At 42.5% G+C, this 24,503-nt stretch overlaps 1 protein-coding gene across 2 annotated transcripts; it reads right to left on the bottom strand.

Moving 5' to 3' along the window:
- Positions 1–1,017: 1,017 nt before the first annotated feature.
- LOC135555258 (aldehyde dehydrogenase family 3 member B1-like) lies at positions 1,018–6,949 on the bottom strand. 2 transcript variants are annotated; one of them, XM_064987570.1, is made up of 10 exons: positions 6,798–6,949; positions 5,749–5,912; positions 5,461–5,574; positions 5,188–5,308; positions 4,884–4,969; positions 4,640–4,721; positions 4,065–4,457; positions 3,689–3,855; positions 3,418–3,517; positions 1,018–3,314 (listed from the first exon to the last, which is right to left on the bottom strand). In XM_064987570.1, the coding sequence occupies exons 2-10, from the start codon at positions 5,908–5,910 to the stop codon at positions 3,115–3,117; spliced, it is 1,425 nt and encodes a 474-aa protein (XP_064843642.1). In that variant the 5' UTR covers positions 5,911–5,912; positions 6,798–6,949; the 3' UTR covers positions 1,018–3,114. The 2 variants fall into 2 exon arrangements, with proteins under 2 accessions (XP_064843642.1, XP_064843643.1); XM_064987571.1 differs by having other exon boundaries at positions 6,707–6,798.
- Positions 6,950–24,503: the final 17,554 nt, after the last annotated feature.

The raw sequence follows: 24,503 nt of genomic DNA, 5'->3' as shown, positions 1-24,503 counted from the left end.
GAAGCTTCTAAAGCCATGACATTTTCTGGCATTATCTAAGCTGTTTAAAGGCACAGTCAACTTAGTGTATGTAAACTTCTGACCCACTGGAATTGTGGTACAGTGAATTAAGTGAAATCGATCTAAACAATTGTTGGAAAAATTACTTGTCATGCAAAGTAAAACTATAGTTTGTTAACAAGACAGTTGTGGAGTGGCTGAAAACTTGTTTTAATGACTCCAACATAAGTCTGTAAACTTCCCACTTCAACTGTACTTGCGACTTGTGTAAGCAGAGTTCTTCACTGTCAGTTCAGATTCTATGATATGACTTGGGGGATTTGAGATGAAGCCCGTCTTGTAAGAGTGAGTTTTAATCAAGTCATGATGGAAATTAAAAATGTTTAAAGAGTGGGATTTTGCCTCAATGATATTGAAAAGTTTGTCAGTCACCTTACATTCAAAAAGTAATTGAGTAAATCACTAATGATGCAATGACTTGCATAGAAAAGCAACATGCTGGGATGAGGGAGAATGGGGAAATAACAGTACAATTAACACTTAAAGTATAAGCCAACAAATATAGTCATGTAAATGAAAGTTTTATTAGTTAATGTCTTCTGAACAAAACTTTTAAAATCAAAACACATCCACCACCTAATGTCACACAGCGTCTAACAAAACCCATTAAAATTGTTACATAAGACCGTTCTGTGAACTATACTAACCCCATGGTAAACAATGGGGGTCTTGTGCAACAGTGCTAAAAACCCTTTACCTCTCCAGACCCTGGTAGCCAGTGCATTTTAAAATCTGGGGAAACATTTCAATATAGTGGCTTCCACTCATCTAGTCTGATGGGTCAAAGCAAGATGAGTGGAAGAAGCAGGTTTAGACCATTGTGATGTAGCAGTGAACACACAGAACGGAAACCACACCCTGGGTGGATTGCAATAGAAGCTCTCCTTCCCTTCAGCTGCGAAGATTGAAAGAACAGGACAGGTGAAAGCCATTGGTATCTACCACATGACTTTCACCTTTCCAGTTTGTGGTAAAGGAGAGACAAGGGAAGGAAGCCAAATCAAGACTATTGAGATGCAGCCTGTGTCCCTCCCTTGAATAACCTGGTTAAACCAGAACCACAGGTAGCAGCTCTTTTCTGCTGACTCAATGGCCCTATACAAGTACAGCCTTCTTTTCAAGTACTCAAACCAAAAAGGCCCACTAAAACTGACTTGTGACAAACAGTTAATGGAGAGGGCACACTGCAGCGCACAAGCAATCCACAGGTTGTGTTAGCAAAAAGGAGTAAGCCTATACAACTCAGTCACTTCCATTTTAAAATGTGGGGTTTGTAAGTTGGCCTGCTGGCTGTTTAGAAGCAATAAGCTAACATGCTCTGCTGCCGCTGCTTCCTCCTTGACATGGAGGGGGAAACGTTGTGTTGTACACTAAAGATATGGTGGGCATGTTCAATCGACGCATTCCATGCCTCAAGTGCAATTTCATGTTCTTTTTTCAGGAAGGGTGTTAGGCTAACATGCAGCTCTCATGTTGTACACAGAAAACATGATCGGCATGTTTGTAGAAACTTGTGGTCTGTTGTAACTGTACATCAAACACAAGGACGATGTCCACCAGAGCGGTTGCCAGAAAATGTAATGTTCATCTATGTACCATAAGCCGCCTCCAATGTCATTTTAGAGAATTTGGTAGTACATTCAACCAGCCTCACAACAGCAGTGTAACCAGCCCAGGACAGCCGATAAACTGCAGAGTATGTCAATAATAAAGCCCTTTTGTGGGGAAAAACTCATTCTGATGGGCTGGGCCTGGCTCACAAGTAGGTGGGCATATGCCCTCCAGTCATGTGAAATCCATAGATTAAAGTTTAAGGAATTTATTTCAGTTGACTGATTTCCTTATATGAACTGTAAATCAGTAAAATCATTTACATTGTTGCGTTTATATTTTTGTTCAGTATAGTAGGCAGTAGTTGACAAACGATAGAGGTAATAGCGCACGGCACCACAGAACTAACTCGCCCATTGTCAGACTGAGGTTACCGGTCCGGATTCACACGCTCGGCTGCCTAGAGGTGGAACCGCTACTCATGCTGTACTTGCACGATCATTGAAAAGCAAAATAGCAGTTAGTAGGGCCTGTGTGTGGAAAACACAGAGTTCCTACGCAAAACTCAAGTGGGGAGTTACATTAACAATATTTTGGGGAATGTTCAATCAAATTGCAGCAGTTTATTTTATTTCAGCTGTTCAGAAACGAGGCAGAGATAGGCATCATAGTTCAGAAGGGGTGAGTAAAGAGAGAAACGTAAAGGAAGGGGAGTGTGAGCAGCAGTTATGTAGTGTGTGTAAAATAACATGTGCAGAACGTGATCCGGATTCTTAGTGGACAGGGCAGGCAACCTATACACAGCCAAGGCCACCCAAAAAAACAAGGCAAGTGTGCTAGGCAGTGCGTACAGCACTGCCCCACATGGAGTTGGTAGCTAATTTGAATATACAAGTGTTCGTGCATTTCATTGGCTGATCTGGCATGTCAGCTTTTTTTTCTACCAGTACACACCCAACCACTGTTTCCAATCTGGCAAAGCAGGGAACAGAGAAAATTATATATTTTTTGAATTGGAGGTAAATAATAGAAATCTGGAACACTGAACAGATACTTTAAAGGCCCAGTGCAGTCAAAAAAATAGATTCTGTGTTTTATACATTTCCACACTATGATGTTGGAATAATACTGTGAAAAATGATACTTTTAGTGTAAGAGCAGTTTAAAAAGACCGCCTGAAATTTCAGCCCGTTTAGGTGGGAAGGGACTCTTGGAATGTCTGGTGACAACCTCAGGCGGTAAATGAGTTAATAGACCAATAAGAGATCCAAACCTCTGCCAACAACAGCTAGTTTTCCCCTCCCCATCCAGACAACTCCCAGGCAGTCATAGCAAATTCTTGCTTGAGAAATTGCTCTTTGCTAAGAAGATGTTACTTGTTGGCCATTTTAATTGAAAACAATCACAGTAAGGTACTTAATTGTATAAAAACCGCTGCATTGGACCTTTAAGAAAAGCCCATTGGCTTTGTAAGTACAGTCAGGCATGCACCAGGTACCACTCTCACATGACTGAGCAGCCTCCCCAGCTGTTCTTCTTGAAGGTGGTGGCCCAGCGCAACCAGCCCAGGTTGTAGTCGCTGTAGGGCGGGTAGCGCAGGACGTTGACCCTCTCCAGTAACCAGCTCCGGTTCATACAGCCCCGCCTGTGGCTGAATGTCTCAAAGCCCCAGCGGCCGTGGTAGCTACCCATCCCACTGGCACCTGGAGGGTAGAGGAAGATGACAGGGCACCATGATCAGATCCATGTCTAGTGCTTTTCTTCTGATAATGACCATTTTATTTACGTTGTCAGATACACACTTACCTACTCCTCCAAAGGGCAGGCCTGGCAAGGCCATGTGTACTATACCATCATTGCCGCAGAAACCACCACTACTGGTGTTGTTCAACACTGTGGTCACCACCTGACAGAGAGAGGGGAGGAATGTGCATTTATTCCATAAGAGTGGAGCCACAGTGAAAGCAGAGGCAGCCATAGAACTACAGCTCTGTGGAGGACACCACCATGACTATAACATAAGAAATTAGATGTGAGAAGAAACATCTATGTGCTGTAATGTAGGTCATGGTCTTACCGAGGTCTCGTCAGAGAAGACGTAGAGGGCCAGGGGTTTCTCTTGGCGGTTGATGTAGTCTATGCCCTCCTCCAGAGACTCTATGGTTAGGATGGGCAGGATGGGGCCAAAGATCTCCTCCTGCATTAGAGCATCAGACTCCTGCACGTCCACCAACACTGTGGGAGCTAGAAACACCACTTGATCAGCAAGAATTTGCTTCTATATATTCCGGATTAGTTACTCATACTTGAAATTGAAGCCACTTTAACAGCAAGGCTACCACCTCAACATATTTCAACTTGCATTCACACCCACAAGGTGGCAGCAGTATACAAACCAAACTCAACACCACTGCCTGCATCTCATCGTCCTTTCCTGTACCCCCAAAACTCACCAATATACCTGTCCTCCTCACGGCTCTCCCCTCCGATCACCACCTTCCCCTTGGACTTCTCCAGCATGTCCATCAGGCGTCTCCAGTGGCGTGGGGTGACTATGCGCCCCATGTCCAGGCTCGCTCCGGGGTCCGGCCCGTAGAAGGTCCGCAGGGTCTCCCGGAGAGCGGGCAGTAGGGCGTCCCGGGTCTGGGCTGTGCAGAGGACGTAGTCGGGTGCCACACAGCTCTGGCCAGTGTTGAAGAACTTGGACCAGCACAGGCGCTTGGCGGCCTTATGGATGTCGATATGGCCGTAGATGAAGCAGGGGCTCTTGCCACCCAGCTCCAGGGTGACGGGGGTCAGGTGAGGTGCCGCCGCTAGCAGGATGGAACGGGCCACCACCTGGGAACCTGGGGAAGAGAAAGGAAGAGGAGAAAGAAAGGGTATGCAAGAGTGTGCGATAGAGGTGATATGGCAAAGGTGAGTTAAAAGGGGCATAAGGCCAACATTTTTAAACACAAAAACATACTAAAAAGAGGGATTGAGCTAATACATATTATTGGTCTAAGGAGTCCTCTCTGTTAGGCTTTACCTGTGTAGAAGATGTGGTCAAATTTATTCTTCAGCAATGACTTGGTGTCCTCTGCTCCACCACATAGTACTGCATAGCAGTCCTACAATAGTCAGATGGCAAAACTCAAAACATTATAAAAACAAACAATAAGTGGGCAGGTATAGAGCAAATATGGCACTGTTGGCCTTCATTCCATTGATGATCCAAAACAGGTAACAGAAGCAGGGGGAAATTAAAGCACATATAGGTGTGTGTGTACTACCTGAGACAGGTATTTGGGGATGAGTTCTGCCAGGAGTTGCTCGGTGGCCTGACAGATCTCTGACGGCTTCAGAATGGCACAGTTTCCTGGTTCACGACATAATGGAATAAATATTATGTCATCGTCACAAAACCTAATCAATAATGAAATGCTAACAGAGTTAGCATTCACTTTACACATACATTACTGATAAGGCAATATTGGTGGATGTAAAATGCGTTGAACTACTGTAAAAACGCTACAAAATCCAATCCATTACTATTAACAAAGCCTCTAGGTATACAAAGGCATGATAGATGTGTACCTGCAGCAATTGCAGCAACCAAAGGTAAGAGAATAAGATGTAGAGGGTAGTTCCATGCCCCGATGATTAAAACTACCCCCAAGGGTTCCCTGCGTATGAAACAGTCATCCATCCTTGTGGCCTAAAACAGGACGGAGAGAGGAAAGTAGATGGTTGGACAATTATTATATAAGTCAGTAAAAAAATATTCCAATTGTGTGTGTTTACATGTTGAGACATAGTAAAAGGTGGTAGAGTCAAACAGTTGACAGTGAATGTTGATGGAATCTGTACCAGATTCTTGCCAATGTTGTATTCCGGCTGCATCCAGGTCCTGAGGTTTTCCATGGCGAAGTACAGGTCATTCAGGGTTATCTGAATCTCTGACAGGACCGACTCAAACTTGGGCTGAGGGGGGAGAGAGAAGGGAGAAGGTGAAATGAGCGAGGGAGAGAGGGAACAGGACAACAAAAGATCTAAGGTAAGAAAAAGGGACAGGGAAAGAGGATGAGGTGGAAAGAGAGAGGCAGAGGACATGCAGAGTGTACAGCAGTCTGTGCATGTCTGAGTGTTTGCTAGTACCTTATGGAGGTCCTTGTGGAGAGCATCTTGTATCAGCTGCTCGTTTTCTTCGACCAGGGAGAGAAGGTTCTGGAGCTGGGTCATACGGAACTGCTCTGGAAAGGTCACACCTGACCTGAACGTAGCCCTCAACCTGTCAATCACCTCGCTCTGGCTGGCCATCTCTGTCCACCCAACAGACACACACAAAGTGAGTTAGCGGATAATTTCACCTGGTAAAACAGGATTGATACACCACACAACCAAAATAACCAGTGATGAGAGAAGAGCCTGGCTATTGGACATTCACTTTGCCAATAGCAATATAGAGTTGTAAATTCCAGACATCAATGGCTGCTGGTCTTGGCCATTGTCTGACTAAACTTCAGTGGTCTTTTAAAAACGCCCACATGAAGTAGCCTTGAACACTTTTATATTTCAGTCAAGATACGTTTTTTGCGCATTGAGAACACATGATGAATCCAGGGGTGTATTCATTATATTTTAACAGAAACCTTTTACCATTTAAGAACGGAACGGACCTGTGTGTGTCAAATTGAAATTCTCGTTATCGTTGCAAAATAGGTGTAATGAATAGGCCTACGCCCAGGGCACGGCCTCATCGTTAGAACCACCTGGTTCAGGTCAAGTGTAGAAAATGCAAAAAGGCAGACTAAGAAGGTAAGATGACCAAATATACGGTCCGTTATATGGGCTATAAAAAGGTGGAAATTAGGTCTTGCTGGAAGTTATTCACGGTTGGTTGCTCGCATTTGAATGAACGCGGTAAAACCTTCAATAATTATGCGAAAGCGTGGGCGGGATGTCAATAGTGACAGGCATGATGATGCAACTTTCACGATTTAAACTAGAGTACCAAATTGTTACACATTAAAACAGTTTACGTCGGAAACCCTCTTTGTTAGGATACTGTACAAGCTGCACTCTTTTCAGGATGGATGAAGTTGTGAAGTCTTACCTGAATTTTCCCGTAAATAGATGCTGCTGATGAATAAAAAAATAACTGAAACCTAACAAAAAGTTGAGGAAATTAAAAAGTTAAAACGCACCTGATTCTGCCCGAAGGTAGCCTAAATGGTCGTATGTTGCCCTGTCTCTGAACTCAGATACATCACATTCCAATTTGCCGGTGGCTTTGACTTGTTATAGGAACCCGAAGAAAGTGGCGCATTTCCGGGTGCTAGTGGTTTTCCTACCAACGCGGCTAGTTAATCTGGAAAGCAGAATATACTTTTGGTAGAACTTGAAAAACAAGCCTGTAAACCTGTCTGGGGCTGAAGAGAAACATGGGTATCCATAGACTAAAGGCCCTTCAAATTAAACCCTGGACCTAAAGCCAGTTCCGCTGCTTTGTTTCTCATTCTATCCCCTCTAATCAGGGAATGATTAAGATCTGGGACACCAGGTGGGATAAATTAATTATCAGGTACAACAAAAAACAGCAGTCGGCTAATCCAGACCTCATTGGGTAATATTAGAATATCCCTGGTATCAAATCAAATCCCTGGAATCAAATTCAGGTTCAAGTGGGCAGACTGTTTTAGTTGCCATAGACTAGCCTACTGAATATAATGCATTGCATATATTTATGTATAGACCATTATCTTGCAAGCAGCATTATTTAATTGTATGAATAGTAGATGTATACTCAAGAAAATATATAAATGTGTAACATGCAACAATTTCAAAATTTTTACTGAGTTACAGTTCATAGAAGGAAATAATTTAATCGGAATTAATTCATTAGACCCTAATGTATGGATTTCACACAACTGGGCAGGGGTGCAGCCATGGGTGGGCCTGGGAGGGCATAAGCCCACCCACTTGGGAGCCAGGTCGACCCACTGGGGAGCCAGGCCCAGCCAATCAGAATGAGTTTTTCCCCACAAAAGGGCTTTATTACAAACAGTTATACTCCTCAGCACCCCCTCTACCCCTCCTCAGATGATCCCGCTGGCGAAGAAGCCGGATGTGGAGCTCATGGGCTGGCGTGGTTACACAAAGTCTGCGGTTGTCAGGCCGGTTGGATGTTCGGATAAGTTCTCAAAAATGACGTTGGAGGTGTCGTATGGTAGAGAAATTAACGTCCAATTCTCTGGCAACAGTTATGTTGGACATTCCTGCTCTGCATGCCAATTGCACACTCCCTCAACTTGAGATCTGTGACATTGTGTTGTGTGACAAAACTGTACATTTTAGAGTGGTTGTTTATTGCCCCAGCACAAGGTCCACCTGTGTAATGATGATGCTGTTCAATCATATTCTTGATATGCCACACCTGTCAGCTGGATGGATTATCTTGGCAAAGGAGAAATGCTCACTAACAGGGATGGAAACAAACATGTTTGAGAAATAAGCTTGTTGTGTTTATCAAACATTTTTGGGATCTTTTATTTCAGCTCATGAAACACGGGACCAAAACTTTACATGTTGAGTTTATATTTTTGTTCAGTAGTAGATATCTTGAAGTAAACACACCGGTCCTGCTCTCCTTTTCACAGTGTTGTCTGTTTCTCTCACACACCCCACCCCTCTCTCTTCCCCTCTGTGACCCTCACAGCTGTGTGGCACCATGCTTGGTGAACTCCAGTCTGTCAACTGGGTGTTTCAGGGTCCCAGTTTAGCATCTCTGATGATTCAGATAGACAGTTAAAGTAGTTAAGTAGCCCAGGGACTGCAGGGACTGTCCCTATACACTTTCATGATCTAATTCTCACTACCATGTTTCAGCTGAGGAGAAACTGTTTTTTTGCATAAGCCAGCTGGTGTCTGGTAACCACACAATGTTTCAACCACGTGAAGACTATTTTAATTTGATTTGACTAAATGGTGAGAATGATCAAATAATGAGACAATTTAATCACAATTTAAGTTATATTATAGACCTTGTTCACAGCAGTAGTACTTCAATTATTTAATATTGTCAGTCATTCACTGCCACTGCCACTCATCACACATTATCATGGTTTGTGTTGGTAATATATATAACAAACTTTTCAAGAATTGCATAAAACAATGAGTTCTTAACTAAAATAAATTGCTCTTTGTGGTTTCTTATAGCTGTTCCGGGCACCTCCCCCTAAATACTTTAGTATGTCTTGCTTACTGAACTTGTTTATAGGGGAGAGAGTTTAAGAATGTGTTTTTATCAGGCGTATCTATCAAAATGAGCATTGGGTACAGTAGTTCAAAGCTACCCAAGCATGACTTCTGCCCCAGGATGCACCTGCACTCTGGTAAAGGCATTACCCTGATATAGCATCTTGATTAACCCTAAAAAGGACCAATATATCATTGTGAAAGTGCAGTAACACGTTTAAAAACAACACACAACAGTGATGTACTGCAGATGTGGGAGAAAATGTCAAATTATGATTTGAAAAAGTAATTGAGTGACGTTTAGCCATGTATTGGTTTGGTGACAGTTGCTGATCATTGGACATTGAAACAACGGGAACACATTTCAGGGTACAGTACTTCAGGATGTGAATGGTTATTTTTTTAATTAACTTGTTTTGTGTGTTTAAAAAAATACATTTGTAAGGTATTCTCTGACTTTATTGAACAGATAGAGAGAGAGGATGACAGTTATGAAAGATAGAGGTTGTGCCAAAGGGCAGTAGGCCAGATTCAAAACTATGCCTAGAACGTATGAGACCACATACCACAATTTGTTATTGTTGTGAGAAATATCAAAATGTAATATGATTTAATATCAATTATTTAATTAATCTTCTTAATACATGAAGAAAGGTTTGAATGAGAGACGTGAAAAAACAGTTGTGGCTGGAGCAGCAACTTACTTTACTGGATAAACATTACAGAACATGTTTGCTGATTGACAGTGATCATTGAAGTCTGGCTTTGTCTTATAATTGATTTCCTTGAAACCCCTTTATATGCATGTGACAGGCTATCACCCAACCATGATTGTCATGTTAGTTCTGTCTCCCAAGTCCTTCTGTGATGTTTCCTACCATGTGTGAATTGTCTTCCATCCTGAAAAGATGACAGGCAAACTACACCTCCTCCTGGTCTTGCTGGCCCTCTGCAGTATGTACTCAATAATCTAGCAATTCATTGGAACTAGGTATTTTACATAGAGAGAATTATAACATCCATTGTTAAAATATTAGTGATCTATTGTCTTCCTTCTCTTTTCTCTATTAGGGGTGTATGGTCAGAGTCTGGAGGACATTCCCTCCAGTCCAGTCCTGAAAAAGCCTGGAGAACCTCTCAGCCTCTCCTGTAAGGGATCTGCCTTTAACTTTAGTAGCTAAAACATGGCCTGGATACATCAACCTGTAGGAAGAGCACTTGAATTGATAGCCATTAATGCTAGTGGAACTACATTTGCAAAAAGAGTTGAAGGACAGATAGAAGTCACCATAGAGAATTCTAACAGCATGGTGTATCTGAAGCTGTCTGTTCTGAGAGCAGAGGACTCTGCTGTGCAAGGGACACAGTGGTGTGAGTGGAGGATCTGTTCAAAAACCCCTCAGACAATCTAACTGGCAGCAGAGTCAACAGAGGGCAGTAGAGCATCAGTACAACAGAGTCAACAGAGGGCAGTAGAGCATCAGAACAACAGAGTCAACAGAGGGCAGTAGAGCATCAGTACAACAGAGTCAACAGAGGGCAGTAGAGCATCAGTACAACAGAGTCAACAGAGGGCAGTAGAGCATCAGTACAACAGAGTCAACAGAGGGCAGTAGAGCATCAGTACAACAGAGTCAACAGAGGGCAGTAGAGCATCAGTACAACAGAGTCAACAGAGGGCAGTAGAGCATCAGTACAACAGAGTCAACAGAGGGCAGTAGAGCATCAGTACAACAGAGACAACAGAGGGCAGTAGAGCATCAGTACAACAGAGTAACATCTACTGAAGCATAATATTCCCCTAAGAGCCAAAACAAAATAACTACTTGTACATCAACACAAGTTACATATTTCCCTGAGGAGAGAGATAGAAAATAAAGAGGAATCACATACAGGCCTACATACTGTAGTTGTGTTTATTCCTGTTAAACAAGGTGACTGTCCTTGATAGATTGATCCCTAATCGGACATTTATAGAAAATTAACCACAATGGGGAATTATTTCTATAAATACTCAGCAAACCATCCTCCAAGATTCCCTGCAGTTTTACCAAACACCTTGACCAGATCAGGAAAAACTCTAGGCCCTGATTATGGCATGGGGACAGAGTTTATCTGTGTCATTTGACATGTCATGTTATCAACGAAAACTTCTGGCCCTACCAATGAGTCATAGCTTGACCTCTGACCTCAGAGTTATCAGTCCCTCCCCCATGACATCATGATGTAAATCCAGATCCCTCAGAGTTCATTTACACTTATGTTCTGCTGATGACTTGTTGTCTTGTTGTATTGTGTGGAGCAGCTGAGTTCATATCTCCACCCTCAGTATGAAGGGAAAACTCTACCTTCTGCTGCTCTCTCTCTGTCTGCCATGTGAGTTCTGCTTGGTTTTACTCCTCATCAACTCTTCTTATTCTGAGCAAAGACTGAAGACAATTTTCCATTGTTTTCACTCAATATTCCACCCTCTCTCCTTTCTCCTCTCCCCCTGTTCCCTCTCTCTCCTTCTCTCCTTCAGGTTTAAATGGTCAAACTATGGAATCCATACCCTCCAGTCCACTCCAGAAAAAGCCAGGAGAAACTCTCAACCTCTTGCAGAGGAACTGGGTATACCTTTATAACCTATGGTATGAACTGTATTCACCAACCTGCAGGGAAACCACTGGAATGGATGGGCTGGATCAACAATACTGGAGCAGCAGGCTAAGCCAAATCTCTGGAGGGACAGAATGAACTGACCAAAGACAGCTCAGTGAGCATAACACATCTGAAACTGTCTGGTCTGAAGGCAGAGGACTCTGCTGTGTATTACTGGGTACAGTAATGTGAATGTGTGATGGAGATGTACAAAAACCCCTCTGACAGGATGTGGAACATGTACCCACTGTTGTACTCCCCTGACACACTTCACTAACCCTCCTCTGCAAACAGCTGGGGTAAACAACCATATGCTTTAATATGAGATGTCCTTACCTTAGACACACTGTCTATGCTTCATGAAGAGGGCCTTGAGTTTTTATTGATATTCTTTTGAGGAGGGTTAGAAAAACAAGACAATAAACATGCACAGGTCATCATGTGTAGGAGTCATCTTTCACAATGACCAGGATTTTGCTAACACACTTGCTCTAACACATCTAAATTAAATAAGCTGATGATAAGGACAGAGACGCCTTTTCCTATACGCAGACTGCGACCGCTAGGGGGCACCCAACCAATTTTTAAAAAAATTGGTAGGGCATCAGCAGATTTCCACTTGTTATGTCAGTAACTCAATAAGCCCATGTCAGCTATTATTACCATTATTTTGATTGCTAGGTAAGGTAATCTAACCAGCGATCAGAACCAAATGACTGACTGTGTGCACAGGGCAAGAGCACAGGGTCCCTGATCCCCAAGGTGACCCCGTTGATTTTGTTAGTCACTATCGTACAGATATCATATAAACATGTCATAAGTCATGGCAAGGGGGGGTGACCACCATATTTGGCTTAGGGTCCCAAGAAGGCTAGAGGCGATACTGCATAAGGGCCTAGACTGTCAATGTCAGATGTGTTTGTGTAAAAGCCTTCACACCCAACATATTACATTACATATAGAACTTGTTCACAACGCTTAAACAACAACCTCTGAATTGTAATAATGCATTTTATTTAATAACAAAGCAACATTTGACAATGTACACAAAGTGGGTAGTTCTTGCTTTTATTTTTAAGGCCAAAGGGAATCGAGGAGATGCGGCGAGGAGAAGGAACATGGACAGAAATGTGCTTGTATGAAATGAGACTCTCTCCGCAGGCACAAAATCTGTTCCAAATCTCTGTGGTGAATGACACACTTACCACGCTGCATCTAGGTCCTCCTCTCCTTCCACCAACGAGAATCGTTACAGCGAAGAACTGTAGCGGATGTTTGGAAACCCTCCACATGCCTGCTCCTGTCCCAGTCCACCCATGGGAATGGCCCACAGAGCCATGGCAGAGAATTCATGTGGACTGCGCTGGTCCCTTTGAAAAGCATGTTTCTGGTTATAGTTGATGCCCATTCCAAATGGCCAGAGGTGTTTTGCACTGACTCCTCCAGCTCAGCTCAGACGATAGAGTGTCTCAGAACAACGTTTACAAGCTTCTGATTGCCGCTGCAGCTGGTAAGTGACAATGTGCAAGCTTTTGTAAGTGACTAGTTTACAAGATTCATGCCAGTAAATAGAATCAAACACTCAACCTCAGTGCCGTACCACCCTGCCACCAATGGGCTGGCAGAACACTTTGAAAATCCTAAAGCAAGGACTCCGTGCAGCAAAACGAGACGAAGGGACTGGCCAAGTTCCTGGCCTCCTACCGAAACACCCCACATGCCACAACAAATGGAAATCCATCTGCACTGGTGTTCAGCCTCTCCGCACACAGCTGGACATCATGAAGCCAAACAGGGGTAATGAAGTGCTGAACAAACAAGCCAAGATGCCTTCCGGTAGCCGGGAGCGCCGTCTCCAAACAGTACAGGAAGTGATGGTGCGAGACTACAGAAGGGGAGAGAAATGGACAAACGGGACCCAGAACTTACCAGGTTCAAATGAGCCCAGACATAATATGGCCGCGTCACATTAACCAAATGCATTCAACGGAAAACAGCACAACAATCGAGAGAGAACAGGCACAGAGAGCTCCTGAGTGTGACATACAAGGAACTGTAGAGGACGGTGGAGCAGTAAAGAGACCCCAGGCTGAAAGAAGGGAACGTGTTGTTGAAGGTGCTGCTATAATGGAGCAAGCACACACTGGTTGTTCAGAAGCCTACAGACAAACCAAGTTGTTACCCAGAACAAAGGCACCATCCACCAGACAGACTGGAAAAAAACAAGAAAAAAAACTAACAGTTGTGGTTTGGTAAATGTAACTGATCGTATAAGAGAAGGAATGTTATGTTCTGTTAATCACTGATGTCCCCTTTAAGAATGGAGCACCCTTGGTCATGCGTAGTGTTGTTCTATGTTGTTCTGGTACTAACTCGTTTTAGTAAATGTGAAGCTCAGTTAATTTCCTTGTATTTGGAGTCTTTCATATTATATAAATAAGTAATAAGAGTTAAGACACTACAGGAGTGACTCCTAGCCTACCGGTGAAGGGAGTCTCATTCATTGTGGGAAACGATTTGGCTAGAGGAAAGGTCATGCCAAATCCTGTCATTTGTAAGAAACCCAGAGTAGAGTAACCTGATGGGTTATGAGAAAAGTACCCCAGAGTGTTCGCCGCGTGTGCCATTATACGTGCTACAGTGAGGGAAAAAAGTATTTGATCCCCTGCTGATTTTGTACGTTTTGTACGAGCTCCTAATCTCAGCTCGTTACCTGTATGAAAGACACCTGGGAGCCAGAAATCTTTCTGATTGAGAGCGGGTCAAATACTTATTTCCCCCATGATAATGCAAATCAATTTATAACATTTTTGACATGCGTTTTTCTGGATTTTTTTGTTGATATTCTGTCTCTCAATGTTCAAATAAACCTACCATTAAAATTACAGACGGATCATTTCTTTGTCAGTGGGCAAATGTACAAAATCAGCAGGGGATCAAATACTTTTTTCCCTCACTGTATGTTTAAGAAACTCTAGTGTTGAGGAGGATGGTTGATCTGTTCGAGACGTTGAGAGAGTTGACCTCTCCTTAGAAAATCCCAGTAGGACCACTGAAGGAAGAGAGGGTCCCTATAGTTTATACTTCATGTCTAGGAAGCAGTTGATTGCGGAACAGAGTAAAGATGTTTCGATCTCCCATATTTTTGCTGAGATACATCCAGAGGAGAGTTTGATGAAGTTCGTGTGTGTTACCTTGACAAGACGGTGTTCTAATGAGGAAATGGCGTTCTCACACCACTTCTGGGCAGGATGATTGGCCCAGTGTATCTCAAATTGTCGTTCCAGTTTCTCTTCGACAAGCGATACTGAGGTTGGCTCATGATGGTAGTATGGCAGGACATCCTGCGGTCAACAAGACGTATGACCATATCTTATCTCATACCTCATCAATCTACACACAAAACCTCATATTGTCAAAGCAAAAAACAGTTTTTTGATATTTTATGCAAATGTATAAAAAAATATGAACGGAAATATTACATTTACATAAGTATTCAGACCCTTTACTCAGTACTTTGTTGAGGCACCTTTGGCAGTGATTACAGCCTCAAGTCTTCTAGGGTATTACGCTTAAAGCTTGGCACACTTGTATTTAGGGAGTTTATCTGCAGATCCTCTCAAGCTCTGTCAAGCTTTGGAGTCTCATAGCAAAAGGTCTGAATACCTATGTAAATAAGATAGTTTTTTATTTTAATTTTATTACTTTTGCAAAAAAATAGAAAAAATAAGGCTGTAACCTAAATCAAAACTTGTTTATTTTGATTTATTGTTTGACTGTCTATTTTTGCAATTTAGTGTGCAAACCTGGTGGCCAATTACAAGAAATGTCTGACCTCTGTGATTGCCAACAAGGGTTTTGCCACCAAGTACTAAGTCATGTTTTGCAGAGGGTCAAATAATTATTTCCCTCATTAAAATGCAAATCCATTTTTAAATCCATTGTTATTCAATGTGTTTCTCGGGGCTATAGTAGTAAAGGCCAAATTAAATATTTTATCAAAACCATATTTTTTATATATTATTTTATACCTCAAGGGGTCCTAAAATTCAAAATCAAATAGGTAAATGATCTATAGCATGACCATTTTAGAACCTTTCCATATGTCAGTTTACCAGAACCCTGCTAAAAGGTACGTCAAAAGACGGAATAGGTTGCAAAGGTTTAATCAGCACAGCTTCGTTCAGTTTACCCATCTGCTGGCAAAGACCAGGCCAGAAGACGTTAAGGCTGTAACATCAACAAAATGTGGAAAAGGTGTAGGGGTCTGAATACTTTCCGAATGCACTATATATATATTTTTTACACATTCCTCTTTTTTGGGTGGTTACAAAACTACCTTCATACTTCCATACATTTAAAAAAACGGTAGCGGTTACCTTCAGATGAGTTCCATGCCACTTGTGGGGGTCATAGAGCAAAACAAACAGCATCGTGTTCGTGAGAGTCTCCCCTTTCCATAGAGTGGACATAACCATTCAGACACTACAGACGTCTTTGTGAAAATACCAACTGTCGGGATGTCTAATTTACCAACATTTCTGAAAATGGATATAGAGTTTGGAATGAAACTCATCAAATGTACTTTTAGATATCACATGAAAGTCCTTAATGTAAACTAAAATCAGTGCTGGACCAAAGATAGATCCTTGAGAAACACCCAAATGTAATTATTATGTTCAGATTCAGAGCTGTTCAGTGACGACTATAACAATATTAGTGATAATACACTGTACTGTAAAGAAAATGACAATCCAAAGTTGACATTTTGTATTTAATTTTTACTGTTCATAATGCAGGCCAACCGGTTTAAAACAGTATATCGTTTTATACCAGCTCTATATGCAAAGGAGCCTAACACACCACTCCTCTCTATATAAAATGTGGACTGTTTGTCTCAGAGTCAGTTGGAGTAGGGAAGAGCAGCTCCCACCAGTTCAGCTTCAGCACAAACCATGTTCCCTGCATCTCTACTGCTGCTCCTGCTGGCAGCTGCCTCCTGTAAGTCTCTCGGGATTTGGGGGAAGGAATGGATTGAGGCGCAATAAAATATATTGAGGAAATATTATTTTAACAATAGCCTTAACAGTCATACTTAGCTATTCTGTATAGCATATGACTAATTATGTTTTTTCCCCATAGATGTGTACTGTGGTGGTCTTGAACTCGGCCAGCCAACTGTAATAGTTGTGAAGCCTGGAGAGTCTCTGAGCATCACCTGTAAGGTCTCTGCGTATTCTGTTAGTGATAGCAGCATAAGCTTTGCCACAGGTTGGGTTCGAAAGCCTGCAGGGAAATCAATGGAGTGGATTTCACATATATGGGATAATGGAGATATATACAAAAATGATGCACTGAAAAACAAGTTCAGCATTTCAAGAGATGCCTCCAGCAACTCTGTGTCTTTACAAGGGCAGAGCCTGCAACCTGAAGACACAGCTGTGTTTTACTGTGTTCGCTACACTCCACAGTGATAAAAACCAGCACCAGACCTGAACAAATACCCAGATACCCATGGGAGAATGATGAAAACACAACATAATATAAATGTATCTCCACACCAAGATAACAAGATATTAAGAGTAATGCTCAGTCTCAAAAACTGTCAAATTATAATTTAATAAGTTACCAAAAGCGTCAAAACCATACACCATTAAACAATTTTCAGACATTTAAACTCCAAGTAAAAATGGTGAACTTTTGTCCCGTGTTGCTGATCTTGAACACATCGACCTAAAGCCATTATATGTAGCCAACGCATCATACTAAAGCCATTATATATAGTCAACACATCATACTAAAGCCATTATATATAGTCAACACATCATACAAAAGCCATTATATATAGTCAACACATCATACTAAAGCCATTATATATAGTCAACACATCACACTAAAGCCATTATATATAGTCAACACATCATATTAAAGCCATTATATATAGTCAACACATCATACTAAAGCCATTATATATAGTCAACACATCATACTAAAGCCATTATATATAGTCAACACATCATACTATCATCATACATCATCATACTACGACCCTGCCACACACAGGAAGCGGCACAGGTCCTAATCCAGGCACTTGTCATCTAACCGTCTGGATTACTGCAACTCGCTGTTGGCTGGGCTCCCTGCCTGTGCCATTAAACCCCTACAACTCATCCAGAATGCCGCAGCCCGTCTGGTGTTCAACCTTCCCAAGTTCTCTCACGTCACCCCGCTCCTCCGCTCTCTCCACTGGCTTCCAATTGAAGCTCGCATCCGCTACAAGACCATGGTGCTTGCCTACGGAGCTGTGAGGGGAACGGCACCCCAGTACCTCCAGGCTCTGATCAGGCCCTACACCCAAACAAGGGCACTGCGTTCATCCACCTCTGGCCTGCTCGCCTCCCTACCACTGATGAAGTACAGTTCCCGCTCAGCCCAGTCAAAACTGTTCGCTGCTCTGGCCCCCCAATGGTGGAACAAACTCCCTCACGACGCCAGGACAGCGGAGTCAATCACCACCTTCCGGAGACACCTGAAACCCCACCTCTTCAAGGAATACCTAGGATAGGATAAAGTAATCCTTCTCACCCCCCCCCTTAAATGATTTAGATGCACTATTGTAAAGTGGCTGTTCCACTGATGTCAGAAGGTGAATTCACCAATTTGTAAGTCGCTCTGGATAAGAGCGTCTGCTAAATGACTTAAATGTAAATGTAATACTAAAGCCATTATATATAGTCAACACATCATACTAAAGCCATTATATATAGTCAACGCATCATACTGAAGCCATTATATATAGTCAACACATCATACTAAAGCCATTATATATAGTCAACGCATCATACTAAAGCCATTATATATAGTCAACACATCATACTAAAGCCATTATATATAGTCAACGCATCATACTAAAGCCATTATATATAGTCAACGCATCATACTAAAGCCATTATATATAGTCAACACATCATACTAAAGCCATTATATATAGTCAACACATCATACTAAAGCCATTATATATAGTCAACACACAGTACTAAAGCCATTATATATAGTCAACACACAGTACTAAAGCCATTATATATAGTCAACACATCATACTAAAGCCATTATATATAGTCAACGATCATACTAAAGCCATTATATATAGTCAACAATACATACTAAAGCCATTATATATAGTCAACACATCATACTAAAGCCATTATATATAGTCAACGCATCATACTAAAGCCATTATATATAGTCAACGCATCATACTAAAGCCATTATATATAGTCAACGCATCATACTAAAGCCATTATATATAGTCAACACATCATACTAAAGCCATTATATATAGTCAACACATCATACTAAAGCCATTATATATAGTCAACGCATCATACTAAAGCCATTATATATAGTCAACGCATCATACTAAAGCCATTATATATAGTCAACGCATCATACTAAAGGCATTATATATAGTCAACGCATCATACTAAAGGCATTATATATAGTCAACGCATCATACTAAAGGCATTATATATAGTCAACACATCATACTAAAGCCATTATATATAGTCAACACATCATACTAAAGTTATTATATATAGTCAACGCATCATACTAAAGCCATTATATATAGTCAACGCATCATACTAAAGCCATTATATATAGTCAACACATCATATTAAAGCCATTATATATAGTCAACACATCATACTAAAGCCATTATATATAGTCAACACATCATACTAAAGCCATTATATATAGTCAACACATCATACTAAAGCCATTATATATAGTCAACACATCATACTAAAGCCATTATATATAGTCAACGATCATACTAAAGCCATTATATATAGTCAACGCATCATACTAAAGCCATTATATATAGTCAACGATCATACTAAAGCCATTATATATAGTCAACGATCATACTAAAGCCATTATATGTAGTCAACACATCATACTAAAGCCATTATATATAGTCAACGCATCATACTAAAGCCATTATATATAGTCAACGATCATATTAAAGCCATTATATATAGTCAACGATCATACTAAAGCCATTATTTATAGTCAACGATCATACTAAAGCCATTATATATAGTCAACGCATCATACTAAAGGCATTATATATAGTCAACGCATCATACTAAAGGCATTATATATAGTCAACGATCATACTAAAGGCATTATATATAGTCAACGATCATACTAAAGGCATTATATATAGTCAACACATCATACTAAAGGCATTATATATAGTCAACGCATCATACTAAAGGCATTATATATAGTCAACGCATCATACTAAAGGCATTATATATAGTCAACGCATCATACTAAAGCCATTATATATAGTCAACACATCATATTAAAGCCATTATATATAGTCAACACATCATACTAAAGCCATTATATATAGTCAACACATCATACTAAAGCCATTATATATAGTCAACACATCATACTAAAGCCATTATATATAGTCAACACATCATACTAAAGCCATTATATATAGTCAACGCATCATACTAAAGCCATTATATAGTCAACGCATCATACTAAAGCCATTATATATATAGTCAACGCATCATACTAAAGCCATTATATATAGTCAATGATCATACTAAAGCCATTATATATAGTCAACACATCATACTAAAGCCATTATATATAGTCAACGTATCATACTAAAGCCATTATATGTAGTCAACACATCATACTAAAGCCATTATATATAGTCAACACACAGTACTAAAGCCATTATATATAGTCAACACACAGTACTAAAGCCATTATATATAGTCAACACATCATACTAAAGCCATTATATATAGTCAACACACAGTACTAAAGCCATTATATATAGTCAACACACAGTACTAAAGCCATTATATATAGTCAACACACAGTACTAAAGCCATTATATATAGTCAACACACAGTACTAAAGCCATTATATATAGTCAACACATCATACTAAAGCCATTATATATAGTCAACACACAGTACTAAAGCCATTATATATAGTCACCGCATCATACTAAAGCCATTATATATAGTCACCGCATCATACTAAAGCCATTATATATAGTCAACACATCATACTAAAGCCATTATATATAGTCAACACATCATACTAAAGCCATTATATATAGTCAACACATCATACTAAAGCCATTATATATAGTCAACACATCATACTAAAGCCATTATATATAGTCAACGCATCATACTAAAGCCATTATATATAGTCAACACATCATACTAAAGCCATTATATATAGTCAACACATCATACTAAAGCCATTATATATAGTCAACACACAGTACATCATACTAAAGCCATTATATATAGTCAACACACAGTACTAAAGCCATTATATATAGTCAACACACAGTAATAAAGCCATTATATATAGTCAACACACAGTACTAAAGCCATTAAGTATAGTCAACACATCATACTAAAGCCATTATATATAGTCAACGCATCATACTAAAGCCATTATATATAGTCAACACATCATACTAAAGCCATTATATGTAGTCAACACATCATACTAAAGCCATTATATATAGTCAACACATCATACTAAAGCCATTATATATAGAGCGATTTTCTAGGTTAGCCAGCCAGCTATTGTCGTTCTTTTAAAAACGATGACATAATCAACCTTGCTAGCTAGCCAGCTAGCCCCCGAATAGCAGCACTGTAGAAACTATTACACTCGACGGAACGACTTGATTAGTGTAGTGTCAACATCGCAGCCACTACCAGCTAGCCTACTCCAGCAGTACTGTTTCATTTCAATCATTTTAGTCAATAAGATTCTTGCTACTAAGCTTAACTTTCTGAACATTCGAGACGTGTAGTCCACTTGTCATTCCAATCTCCTTTGCATTAGCGCAGCCTCTTCTGTACCCTGTTAACTATGTGTCTATCTATCCCTGTTCTCTCCTCTCTGCACAGACCATACAAACGCTCCATACCGCATGGCCGGCCACCCTAATCTGGTGGTCCCAGCGCGCCGACCCACGTGGAGTTCCTGGTCTCCGGTAGCCTCTGGAACTGCCGATCTGCGGCCAACAAGGCAGAGTTCATCTCAGCCTATGCCTCCCTCCAGTCCCTCGACTTCCTGGCACTGACGGAAACATGGATCACCACAGATAACACTGCTACTCCTACTGCTCTCTCTTCGTCCGCCCACGTGTTCTCGCACACCCGAGAGCTTCTGGTCAGCGGGGTGGTGGCACCGGGATCCTCATCTCTCCCAAGTGGTCATTCTCTCTCTCTCCCTTACCCATCTATCTATCGCCTCCTTTGAATTCCATGCTGTCACAGTTACCAGCCCTTTCAAGCTTAACATTCTTATCATTTATCGCCCTCCAGGTTCCCTCGGAGAGTTCATCAATGAGCTTGATGCCTTGATAAGCTCCTTTCCTGAGGACGGCTCACCTCTCACAGTCCTGGGCGACTTTAACCTCCCCACGTCTACCTTTGACTCATTCCTCTCTGCCTCCTTCTTTCCACTCCTCTCCTCTTTTGACCTCACCCTCTCACCTTCCCCCTACTCACAAGGCAGGCAATACGCTCGACCTCATCTTTACTAGATGCTGTTCTTCCACTAACCTCACTGCAACTCCCCTCCAAGTCTCCGACCACTACCTTGTATCCTTTTCCCTCTCGCTCTCATCCAACACTTCCCACACTGCCCTTACTCGGATGGTATCGCGCCGTCCCAACCTTCGCTCTCTCTCCCCCGCTACTCTTTCCTCTTCCATCCTTTCATCTCTTCCCTCTGCTCATACCTTCTCCAACCTTTCTCCTGACTCTGCCTCCTCAACCCTCCTCTCTTCCCTTTCTGCATCCTTTGACTCTCTATGTCCCCTATCCTCCAGGCCGGCTCGGTCCTCCCTCCCGCTCCGTGGCTCGATGACTCATTGCGAGCTCACAGAACAGAGCTCCGGGCAGCCGAGCGGAAATGGAGGAAAACTCGCCTCCTGCGGACCTGGCATCCTTTCACTCCCTCCTCTCTACATTTTCCTCCTCTGTCTCTGCTGCTAAAGCCACTTTCTACCCTCTAAATTCCAAGCATCTGCCTCTAACCCTAGGAAGCTCTTTGCCACCTTCTCCTCCCTCCTGAATCCTCCTCCCCTCCCCCTCCTCCCTCTCTGCAGATGACTTCGTCAACCATTTTTGAAAAGAAGGTCGACGACATCCGATCCTCGTTTGCTAAGTCAAACGACACCGCTAGTTCTGCTCACACTGCCCTACCCTGTGCTCTGACCTCTTTCTCCCCTCTCTCTCCAGATGAAATCTCGCTTCTTGTGACGGCCGGCCGCCCAACAACCTGCCCGCTCGACCCTATCCCCTCCTCTCTCCTCCAGACCATTTCCGGGGACCTTCTCCCTTACCTCACCTCGCTCATCAACTCATCCTGACCGCTGGCTACGTCCCTTCCGTCTTCAAGAAGCGAGAAGTTGCACCCCTTCTGAAGAAGCCTACACTCGACCCCTCCGATGTCAACAACTACAGACCAGTATCCCTTCTTTCTTTTCTCCAAAACTCTTGAACGTGCCGTCCTTGGCCAGCTCTCCACGCTATCTCTCTCAGAATGACCTTCTTGATCCAAATCAGTCAGGTTTCAAGACTAGTCATTCAACTGAGACTGCTCTTCTCTGCATCACGGAGGCGCTCCGCACTGCTAAAGCTAACTCTCTCCTCTGCTCTCATCCTTCTAGACCTATGACTGCCTTCGATACTGTGAACCATCAGATCCTCCTCTCCACCCTCTCCGAGTTGGGCATCTCCGGCGCGGCCCACGCTTGGATTGCGTCCTACCTGACAGGTCGCTCCTACCAGGTAGGCGTGGCGAGAGAATCTGTCTCCTCGCCACGCGCTCTCACCACTGGTGTCCCCAGGGCTCTGTTCTAGGCCCTCTCTATTCTCGCTATACACCAAGTCACTTGGCTCTGTCATAACCTCCACATGGTCTCTCCTATCATTGCTATGCAGACGACACACAATTAATCTTCTCCTTTCCCCCTTCTGATGACCAGGTGGCGGAATCGCATCTCTGCATGTCTGGCAGACATATCAGTGTGGTGACGGATCACCACCTCAAAGCTGAACCTCGGCAAGACGGAGCTGCTCTTCCTCCCCAGGAAGAGGACTGCCCGTTCCATGATCTCGCCATCACGGTTGACAACTCCATTGTGTCCTCCTCCCAGAGCGCTAAGAACCTTGGCGTGATCCTGGACAACACCCTGTCGTTCTCAACCAACATCATGGCGGTGGCCCGTTCCTGTAGGTTCATGCTCTACAACATCCCAGAGTACACCCTGCCTCACACAGGAAGCGGCGCAGGTCCTAATCCAGGCACTTGTCATCTCCCGTCTGGATTACCAACTCGCTGTTGGCTGGGCCCTGCCTGTGCCATTAAACCCCTACAACTCATCCAGAGAACGCCGCAGCCCGTCTGGTGTTCAGCCTTCCCAAGTTCTCTCACGTCACCCCGCTCCTCCGCTCTCTCCACTGGCTTCCAGTTAGGCTCGCATCCGCTACAAGACCATGGTGCTTGCCTACGGAGCTGTGAGGGGGCACCGCAGTACCTCCAGGCTCTGATCAGGCCCTACACCCAAGCAAGGGCACTGCGTTCATCCACCTCTGGCCTGCTCGCCTCCCTACCATTGAGGAAGTACAGTTCCCGCTCAGCCCAGTCAAAACTGTTCGCTGCTCTGGCCCCCCAATGGTGGAACAAACTCCCTCACGCCAGGACAGCGGGTCAATCACCACCTTCCGGAGACACCTGAAACCCCACCTCTTCAAGGAATACCTAGGATAGGATAAGTAATCCTTCTCACCACCCCCCTTAATGATTTAGATGCACTATTGTAAAGTGGCTGTTCCACTGGATGGCAGAAGGTGAATTCACCAATTTGTAAGTCGCTCTGGATAGGCGTCTGCTAGAAGGCTTAAATGTAAATATATAGTCAACACATCATACTAAAGCCA

Source organism: Oncorhynchus masou, chromosome 15 (assembly GCF_036934945.1).
Source record: "Oncorhynchus masou masou isolate Uvic2021 chromosome 15, UVic_Omas_1.1, whole genome shotgun sequence".
In the NCBI taxonomy this organism is placed as follows: Eukaryota; Metazoa; Chordata; class Actinopteri; order Salmoniformes; family Salmonidae; genus Oncorhynchus; species Oncorhynchus masou.
The sequence above is the reverse complement of the archived record's forward strand: the minus strand, read 5'-3'. Positions and strand labels throughout refer to the sequence as shown.

Bases quoted from the DNA above. Each gene is read 5' to 3' on its own strand.
- LOC135555258 (XM_064987570.1), bottom strand. From the start codon at position 5,910: ATGGCCAGCCAGAGCGAGGTGATTGACAGGTTGAGGGCTACGTTCAGG. The intron at 5,309-5,460 runs GTACAGATTCCA...GTCCTGTTTTAG, and splicing joins ACAACATTGGCAAGAATCTG to GCCACAAGGATGGATGACTG. The intron at 3,856-4,064 runs GTGAGTTTTGGG...TGGTGTTTCTAG, and splicing joins TGAGGAGGACAGGTATATTG to CTCCCACAGTGTTGGTGGAC.